Below are 10,219 nucleotides of genomic sequence, written 5' to 3' on the forward strand. Positions count from 1 at the left end.
CAACCCGCAGAGCCTGCTGGGAAACAGGCCTGCGGGGAGGGACGGCTGCCTACAAGATCCAGAGGCCTTTGCGGCGGAAAGGCTGCCGGAAGTAGCCGAACGCTAACAGCGGAATACTCCCAGGGGCCCCTCCCTCTCCCGTGATTGGGTGCTGGGCATGGCTGCGGGGCGGGCGGGGCTGGGCCGCGGCTCAGGGCGGAGTCCGCGGGCGGAGGATGTGAGCTCACAGCCCGGGATTGCTGGCGGGCAGGCGGCCACAGCCCAGGGCGGCACGGGGTCGGCTTGCAACCCAGCTGAGAGGAGACGTGCCCCCCGGGAACGGTGAGAGGCGGGGTGCGGATGCCCTGGGGGACAGGATGGACGGGCCGCGGGCTGGAGCAGGAGCAGGAGCCCCACCCGGGGCTGGGGAGAAGGCGTGGGACGGCGGAGGGGAGGTGGAGAGCGCAAGTCCTCCACTGGGGTGGATGTCAGAATCGGTCGGCTTCTCGGTGTGAGGAGGGGTGCGGCCCGGGGAAGACTCCACCGACCACAGAGAGGTTGGGTCTCGCTAATCTTTCCAGACCTTTGGGACGAAGCCTAAGATTTACACCTCGGATTTCTGCTGGATCCGCCTCCTCTACCCAAGATTGGCCACCCGCCCCCCACCCACCCCACCGAGTGTGATGGACTTATGGGTCGGTCTTCTAGGACCCCGCCTTCTTCCACGGCCGTGGTTGTGGTCCTGCCCTTCATTCTGCTTAGGTTCCCATTAGCCTCACTGAGGGAGACTCGGATACGCCCTCAGCCCCAGGCATCCCCAAATACCCACACACAAAGTCCGGAAGGAACTGCAGTGAGGCTATCAGTGGAAACTTCATTCTCTCTGGAATTACTTTCTGGGGCGTCACCTGCCAAAGATTCCTGGAGCCCATTGGCCCGGGAGGAATCTGAGCGGTCGGCATCTGAGCTGACGTCATCCAGGGGCTCAAAGCAATTGCTTTGTAGGCTCTGTTGGCCACCCCCTAGCCTTTGAGTTCCTTTACTTTGGCAGAACATATGTTTGCTTTCTTTGATCCTGGGGAAATCGGGGCTAGACTCAAAATGCATAGGGGACTTGCTAAAACCTGTTAAGGAGTGGATTTACTCCGTTGGGGTGGGTGGGGGAAGGTGAGGTGATTTCATACTATCACGTGTTACTTAGGGATTGGACAATCTGCTGGTGAGGTTCATCTCCTCCGTACTCCATCCTTGAGGCAAGTGAGTCTCCTGGACAAGCCACCAAAGAAATTTGGCATTTCAGAAAGCAGCCGCTCTGGCCCTTCCTTGGACAGTCTTCCTAGAGGGCTACCTAAATCTTTTCAGGGACAATTTCAGTCTAACAAACTGAAATAGATTAAATACTTTCAGATGTGCATGACGTTGTGCTAATCACTGTTTGGGACAGTAGAGCAGTAAACTCGGGGAAGCCAGTGCACTGCTTCTGGATTGCACTTACAGGAGGTGATGTGCAACAGTAAACTTTTGCATACTGTGATGACTGCTGAGGCAATCACACCTTTTTTTCTGTCCGCATTGCCAACACTGCAGGCCAGGCGTCCATCAGTTGCCTAGACTGCTGCTTCCTTTACTCTTCCTGCTTGCTCTCGTGCACCATTACAGTCCATTCTCTACAGGGCAGGCAGAGTGATCTTTTCAAAATGCAAATAACTCAGGACCTATCACTCCCCTGCTTAAAACCTGCCAATCGATTACCATTGCAATTAATATAAAATGCAAACTCTCTAATATGAACTGGCCCGTGCATTACCTGATTTTACATCAAGCCAACTACCCTCTTCTTTCTAAGCACTGGACATCTTGGCCTTCTTTCTGTTCCTGAAATTTGTGTCTGAGAAACTTTGCACTTACTCTTCCATCTGTTTAGAACACTCTTTCAGACTTCAGCTGGAATGTCACCTTCCCAAAGAGGGCTTCCTGTGCCCCCATCCGTCTTAGTACTTCTCCCTAGTCATTCTCTTATCCCTAGTTTATTTATTGCATCTTTCCTTCTGGAACTGCTTACTTAAAGGTAAGGTTGGTATCTATCTCTCTGTTCCTACTGCTTAGCATAGTAGGCACTCAATCTTGTTTTACTGCTGAATGAATTAAATGAAGTAATGTATATATTGTCTACACACTACCTAGACCATGGTAAACATGCAGCAAATGTTTGCTCTTTTTTTCAGTGAATGAATTTTAGTGATTCCTTAGAAAACCAAGATGTATATATAGATAGAATCTAGCTCCTGAGGGGTGACCTGGCTTTTCCCTCCTCTGCTTTCCTCACTCCTCCTTCCTGTGAATGCCTTTCTGTGTTTCAGTTTCCAAATCACTTAAAAGTTGTTTTTAGGTTTATCATCTGGTCTTTTCCAGCCTTGTGGGTAGGGAAGAAAGGAAGGGATAGGGCTGGGCGTCCTTTCAGGAAAAAGAAGTAAAAATAGCCATCCTGTAGTTGTTCTAGCCTGAAAAATGGTGACAGCTTCAGGAACTTGGGACAGGGCGGGGATCAAGAGAGGTGAAGGTGAGGAAACCGCTGGGACCTGGGTAACTCTGCCGGGAACACTGACCAGTACCCTCCACCCCAGCTCATACCATGCTCTCCTGGAGCTGCTTTTACTTTACTTTCTGAAGCCACACTGTGGGTGGTGCTCAAAGTAAGCACTGGCGCAGGCTGCTTTGGAGCCTGGAATCTTTAGAAAGGAAGTGCATCCTGTCCCTCTGGCTCCTGGGACTCTCCTGCACTGGCAGAAGTCTTGGGTCCTAGGAATCTTGGGAAGAAAATATGTGGCTCCCCAGGGTAAAGACTTCTGCTGCCCCATCTGCTCCTCAAACCATCTCAGACTAGCTCCAAGGGTTTACTTGTCCTCTGTGCTGCCTTGACCTGTGCCGAGGCTCAAGGAGGCTGGCGAGATGATGGGCAGGCTCTGGAAGACTGTGCTGGTTCACAGTACCATAAAGAGGAGCAGGAATGCCTTCCTTTGCTGTTGCCTGGGGCCTTAGCCTCTGCCAGGGAGTCTTTTGCTTGTCAAGGAGAGAATGAGTACATAGTTCCTGCCTGTCCCCTCTCAGCTGAGGGCTCTCCACTGCTAACTCCTGTCTCCTCTCCTGTCTCCTGCTTACAGTGCTGAGAGTATGAGGCTCTGGCCTCCGCTGGCCACTTACTCGTGATCCTTCCACCACGGCGGAGCCTTCCAAGCCAACCTCCTGCCGTGTGGTGATCTACCTGCAGCGGGAGATGTCAGGAGATACCTGTCTGTGCCCAGCCTCAGGAGCCAAGCCCAAGCTGAGCGGCTTCAAGGGAGGAGGCTTGGGCAACAAATATGTCCAGCTCAATGTGGGGGGCTCACTGTACTACACGACCGTGCGGGCCCTAACCCGGCATGACACCATGCTCAAGGCCATGTTCAGCGGGCGCATGGAGGTGCTGACTGACAAAGAAGGTGAGGCACGGGGTCTCATTGGGCCAGCTGAGGAGGGAAGGAAAGAGTTCCTGAGGAAGTGCTTTGGGGTAGGGCTTAAGCCTGGCAGATCTAGACTCCAGATTCTCTTTTCCTATTACTCGGTACAGGACTCTTTCACCTGGAATCCTTGGTAGAGTTTCAGAATTCTTTGAAGTTGTACATAGAATGGTGTGTGCTTCCACATTTTCCAGGGAGAAGATCCATACTTTTTTTTTTTTTTTATGATAGTCACAGAGAAAGAGAGAGAGAGAGAGAGAGAGAGAGAGGCAGAGACATAGGCAGAGGGAGAAGCAGGCTCCATGCACCGGGAGCCCTATGTGGGATTCGATCCCGAGTCTCCAGGATCGCGCCCTAGGCCAAAGGCAGGTGCCAAACCACTGTGCCACCCAGGGATCCCAGATCCATACTTTTTAAACATGCACAGAGGACTAGATTCTCATAAGAACCACCCCTGCAGTGACTGGGCAGTGCACAGAAGGTAGGCAGGGCCTGGTGGTTCCTGTGTTGCCAGGAGGTGGGCCTGAGTGCTCCTGAGCTTAGACCTCTGGGCTGCCACAGAGGCTGGAGGACCTCTGCCTTTCACAGTATGTGCCATCTTCGGTTGAAAAGAACAGCCACAGACCTAAGAGGTGGTGTGCCCACTTCTGTTACCCTGTGCCATGGGCTCTATGCTTATATGCTGCTTACCCCCTGCCACCAGGCTCGTCAAGTGGCCTTTGCCTGCTGCTTGGTATCTGGGAGCAAAGAGTAACTGTCCGGGGCTGTCTGAATCCCTAGGTTGGATCCTCATAGACCGATGTGGAAAGCACTTCGGCACCATTCTGAATTACCTCCGAGATGACACCATCATCCTCCCACAAAACCGGCAAGAAATCAAGGAACTGATGGCTGAAGCAAAGTATTACCTCATTCAGGGGCTGGTGAACATGTGCCAGACTGCTCTGCAGGTATGGGAATAAAACGGGGTTAGGTTGAGGAGGTTGGGAGTTGGTGCCACCCTTAGCGACATAAAGGTCCAATTCCTGAAAGGTCGCGTGACAGATATGGTTGGTGAGTCCAAACCTAGTTAGGTACACCAGCTGTTGGCCAGGCCAGGGACACTGGCAGCCAGTCAGTTTGTACGGTGATGGACTCAGACAGTATGACTATGCCCAGCTTCCAGTTTCTGTGTCGTGATATCCGGATTTTAGGTTTTCTGGAAATGGGGTTCCGCTTGCCAGCTGGCAGTTTTTATTACCAGGTGCCTCAACAAGCAGAGGGTAGCTTTGACAGAGGGGTCTGACAGCTCCTGGGGAAAGCCTGGCTTGGCCTGGCAAGTAGGCGATCTCAAAAAAGGTTCTCAGCTGTGTGTGTCCCCCAGGACAAGAAGGACTCCTACCAGCCTGTGTGCAACATCCCCATCATCACGTCCCTGAAAGAGGAAGAGAGGCTCATCGAATCCTCCACCAAGGTACTGGGACCTCTGAGGGCTACGGGCAGGGGAGGATGGGACCCTGGCCTGGCCCTCATGCTCTCCTCCCTCCCAGCCCGTGGTGAAGCTGCTGTACAATAGAAGCAACAACAAATATTCTTATACCAGGTAGGGTGGGCATCTGGGGGCTGAGGGCTTGGGGGCCGGGCTTGGGGAAGGGCTGAAGAAGGAGCTAGAAGGGCTAGGCAGCCAGCGACAGGGCAGCTCACCCAAGAGAAGCCACCTGCACTCCTGGCACCATTGACAAGGGTCTAGGTCTCAGGCAGGAAGAACAGAGAGAGAAGGGAAATTAGGGCAGAGGCATTTGGAACTTGCTCCAGGGCCCTGGCTGTGACATAGATGAGAACAAATCGGAACACACACACACAACACCCCCCCATTCCACCCCACCCCCACCCAACATGTCCTGTCAGGCGGCGTGCCAGGTGTTTTCCCAGCATTATCTTATGAGGTGGAGGAGGGACACCGGGAAGCCCATGGCTAGGACTCCTCCTAAGCCAGCGTTCATGCTTGAGCTGGGCCAGTTTCTCCCTTGCCCGCCAGTGTCCTCTGAGCTAGCCACAGCTATATGCCGAAGGCCGCAGGCTCAGTGAGTCCCCGGGGACAGACATGTAGCCAGCATCCGCCCTACAGCAAGGGAACAAATCCTCTTGCTACTTCTCTTCCTTTGGAGCCTAATGAAAGGAGACCTCCCTCCCTCAGTTCTCTCTGCTTTAACTTCAAACCAACTCCCCTCCTCTTCCTCACAGGCCCCCAAACCCAGAGGGTGCCTGCAACCCTTCTTCCTGCCCCCTCTGGCATCTCAACTTTTCCTCAGTTCTGCATGACAGGGAGGAGGAGGGAGGGAGGCACCCAGCTAGCACCCTCCCTCGTGCTGGAACCTCACTCCCAGGCCTGCTGGCCTTCATGGGTTTTTCAGCAACTCCGACGACCACTTGCTGAAAAACATCGAGCTGTTTGACAAGCTCTCCCTGCGCTTCAACGGCCGCGTGCTCTTCATCAAGGACGTCATTGGCGATGAGATCTGCTGCTGGTCCTTCTACGGCCAGGGTCGCAAGCTGGCAGAGGTGTGCTGCACCTCCATTGTGTATGCCACGGAGAAGAAGCAGACCAAGGTGTGGGGGCTTCCCTCTGTGCAGGTCGGGACATCCCAGTGTAGCCCCAGCTGTGCCTTTTACCATAGGGAGTGAAAGGGCATTCGGTTTACTGTTTTCCCCAGATTCACATGATGGTGCTGGGCAAGGACAAAGCCAGTTCAAGGAGTTCGGGGAATGGCTTGGGAATCCTTTGTCAGCTGAGAGGTGGGGCTGTTGACCAGCAAGGAACAGTGTGGTGCAGTGGAAAGGACTGGGTCTTTGGAGCTGGCCCAATTCAGGTCTGAATTCTGGTTCTACCATTTACCAGTTTTCTGACTTTGTCCAAGCCATTTAAACCATCTGGGCCTCAATTTCCTCACCTGCAAACATGGGCATGATGGTATCCAGTTAATGAAACTATTAGGGAAATGACGTGCTTCCTAGGAGCAACAGTGCAGGGTCTGATCTCTTTGGCTCCTGCCAGTTGGGTGTTCCTGGTCAATCAGCTTAACCTCTGCAGTTAATAACACCGCGCCAGGTACATGTGAGGGGTTTGACAGGTGATAGTTAACACAAACTCAGCAAACCCTGACCTCCCAGACTGCGAGCAGTCAGGTCCTTCCCAAAGAGAAGCTGTCCGCTGTGTGTATAATGGAGGCAGCAAAGGCCTTTGCTGGGCTAGAAGGGCAGCTCACTCGGGAGAGTTGCGTGTGAGGGGCTTGAAGCAGCCAAGCTTGTATAGCACATGCTCAGCCCCCAGGCCCCTGAAATGCCTCGAGCTGGGCAGTCTGAGGGTTGGGGTAGGACAGCTTATGGGAGGTGGCTCTGCTTCCTTCTGTTGTTTTGTGGGTGGGGACTCCCGTGTATCCGTATCAACAGAGTCAGGATTCAGGGACAGGTCTCATGCGGGCAGTTACACTGCAGAAGTGACAGCAGCACCTGTCACCTTCCTTAGTGTTTTCTTTTTCATAAACTTTTTGACTCCTCACACCCCACCTGTGAGACAGGCAGGGCTAGAGCATTGTCCCCATTGACAGATGAGGGAGCGGAAGCTCAAGGTAGGCCAGAATTCAGGCACCTATCTGTCTTTCATGTAATGTTCACAACAGCTCTCTGAAGTAGATACTAGCCCTGATTTTACACAGGTGGAAACTGAGGCATAGCAAGGCTAAGCCCAAGGTCCCACAGCTAGTAAGGGGTGGAGCTGTACTTAAGCCCAGGTCTGACCACAGAGCCAAGGCCCTAAGCTCCGCACGTAGTAGTTCATCAGTCTGGGATCAGGTGGGGCGTGGGGCATGGGGCATGGGCCCTGTGGCATGCTTATGGCCACAGAGTACAGCTCCTCAAGTCTCCTTCAGAGAGCCCTCCCCTCCCTCATGAAACAGAAAGCTCTATGAGGAACTCCTAGAGCCAGCAGAGTCATGGGCCCTGACAGGTTGCTGCCTTTCTGGGATGAGACACCACTCAGTCCTCCTGTCTTCCTTATCCCAGGTGGAATTCCCAGAGGCCCGAATCTATGAGGAGACACTCAACGTCCTACTGTATGAGACCCCCCGAGTCCCTGACAACTCCTTATTGGAGGCCACAAGCCGAAGCCGCAGCCAGGCTTCTCCCAGTGAAGATGAGGAGACCTTTGAACTGCGGGACCGGGTCCGCCGTATCCATGTCAAGCGCTATAGCACTTATGATGACCGGCAGCTTGGCCACCAGTCTACCCATCGCGACTGACAAGACCCTCAGGGAGTCAGGACACCCTGTCTCCCCTCCTGTGGAACCCTGCCCCATTGGCCACCCCCCACGCTGGCGCTGGCTGGGTTTCTGCTCCAGCACCCAGAGGCATGACAGAAAGGCAAAGGGCCCGGCCCGAGCAGGAGAGGGACCAAATTCATTTGCCCTGCTCCCTGAGCACTTCACGATGACCACATCCTGGACCCTTTGCTCACCTTTCCTGACAGGGAGCTGCTTCTGCCCCTGGGGCAAATGGACTGACCTGCCCACCTCCTATGAGAACAATCTTCTCGACCCTTTGCTGAGTGTCCTTTTGCTCCACTGAAGGGCTGCCTTGAGGCCTCTGAGGAACAGGCTCGTTCTGGTGCTGTGGAGGCCCAGTTTCTTACAGAAGGTGGGGCTCCTTTTTCCCTGACGTGTTTTAAGCACAGGCTTCATGATTTTGGTTTTTAAAAAATTATCTAGGAAATGAATAGTTTTAGGTCTAACAATGAGGGGACTGGGTATATGTGCTACCCCTCTAGGGGTAGGTCCCCTCTTGGCCTTTCTTGATGCCTTTGGGGTCGGTTTCTTTAAAGCACTTTGTACTTTTATTCAGGAGATTTGTATTCTGCCCTGATCCCCATCATCTTTTTCTGACTCTAACCCCTCTTCCCTGCAGAATCAGTCTGAGAGGGGCTAGAGAAGCAATAAAACAAAGAACTACCTTTGGCTTTGCTGAGCAGGCCAGGCAGCTGTTTCAGATAGCACACGGGAAGGAAGGGCATTTACGCTGGGAACTGTGGTCCTCGTAATGCTCACGAGAAAGAACACTTTAAGGTCATATAACTGACTCCTAGGGCCTTACATGATTGCTAGATTATTCTCTTGCCCTCGGCTCCAAGGCATGCTTTGCTTTACTTACTAGAAAGCCAAAGAGCCATGATGGGGCCAGGAGCATGAGGCCCAGAAGGCAAGCTGTGGAGCCTGTGGGTACTGCGCTTGATGCCCACCAGCCGAGGATGGGGAACCCGAGCTCTGCATTCCCAGCAGCCCTGTGCAGAAGTGGCATGTGCTTGGCCATTGGCTAGTTACCTCCTGCCCGCCCCCTACTATTGGTTTTGTGTCCTGGCTGGGATGGTGGTTCTGCCCAGCCTTGGGTCTGAACCCAGGGTGATGTGAGCAGCCTAAGTCCTTTGAAAGGCTGGGTCATGGGTCATGTGGCCACGGAGCTGCTGAGCCCCAGCTCTTGGGCAAAGGAGCAAGTTCCTCCTTGGGGGCTTTTTTTCACAATCTTCTGTTTGGCTTGGCCCTTACCTGAATTATTTTCCAAAGGAATGCCATCAGGGAGAGAGCTGCTCAGCCAGCCTAGCAAGACCCCATAGCCACTGAGTGGTAGCCACCGGGCAGGAGCACAGGTTATCAGGGCCCTCTCCTGACTATGGCCACTATAGCTAAGTGGCCTGCTTGTGGCTGACCCACTGGAGCCTCTGGGCAAATGCCAGCCATGGTTCAGACACCCACAAGGACCTGAAATGACATGATGGGGCAAGGGAACCATGACTAACCTGGCATTTTATGCTTGTCACAGCCTTGAATATGTAGACTTTCAGGTGAGGCACCCTGCTCATCAGCTCCAAACACTTCTTCCAGCCCTCACTGGAGTAATAAGATGAAGACAAATCCATTTCTTTGGCCAGATTCCGACTTTGGCTTTGTAGCTTTCCCACAGAGACTGGAATGCTCCTGGCCCAGGCTGAGGGTCTATTTCCTCAGCCCTGGCTCTCTAGCCCTCCAGCCCTCCCTCCTGAGGCCTGCTCAAAGCCCTGGCTCCCCACTGAGGTATTTTAATGCCTGTCCTTTGACCTCCCCTGCCCTGCAGCCTCTTTGCAGCTTTGACATTTAGATCCTCAGCTGTCTCAGTGGTGATTAGTCTTTCTTCCTGAGAAAGCACAGTAATCCTGGACTGATCAAAGTATCTCCCTGGTCTTAAGAAAAATACTAACATTGCAACCACTGATGTAATCTTAACTTCTTTACTCAGACTTTGTGGCATATGGGTTTGGGGAATTTTCTTTGTGCCTCTCAGCCCCATTCGGAAAGCAGCTCTTGGCTGTGTGAATTTTTCAATTGGGGGGGGGGGGGGCGGGCCAAACAAAAAGCGTGGATGAAGGTCAAACTTTGTCGGTTTCTGAGAAAACTAGAAGCCTGCTGTTCATCACATGGGTTTTATTCTTATATCACCCACGTCGCCTAAAGGATGGCCCAACTCCTGCCGAGAGAACTTCTTTGCCACTTAACTGTAATCCTTTGTTGCTCACCACAGGTGATGGAAACAAACACTAATTTCTAATAAAATTGTGTTACACTGCGGTAGTACAGAGTCGTGCTTGCAGTGATTAGAGCTGGGTCAGCTCACTGCTATGGACACAGTTGGATTTCCCATTCACCACCTTGTGTTCTCCCAGAATCATAAATCCTATTGC

The 10,219-nt window shown here is 53.0% G+C and overlaps 1 protein-coding gene across 1 annotated transcript; it reads left to right on the forward strand.

Annotated features, from left to right (window-relative positions):
- Positions 1-198: 198 nt before the first annotated feature.
- On the forward strand, positions 199-10,109 carry TNFAIP1 (TNF alpha induced protein 1). The gene is made up of 7 exons (XM_055327894.1): positions 199-321; positions 3,141-3,458; positions 4,257-4,426; positions 4,840-4,929; positions 5,006-5,058; positions 5,870-6,065; positions 7,518-10,109. The coding sequence occupies exons 2-7, from the start codon at positions 3,254-3,256 to the stop codon at positions 7,752-7,754; spliced, it is 951 nt and encodes a 316-aa protein (XP_055183869.1). The 5' UTR covers positions 199-321; positions 3,141-3,253; the 3' UTR covers positions 7,755-10,109.
- Positions 10,110-10,219: the final 110 nt, after the last annotated feature.

The sequence above is a fragment of the Nyctereutes procyonoides genome, unplaced genomic scaffold, assembly GCF_905146905.1.
Source record: "Nyctereutes procyonoides isolate TBG_1078 unplaced genomic scaffold, NYPRO_anot_genome, whole genome shotgun sequence".
Lineage (NCBI taxonomy): Eukaryota > Metazoa > Chordata > Mammalia > Carnivora > Canidae > Nyctereutes > Nyctereutes procyonoides.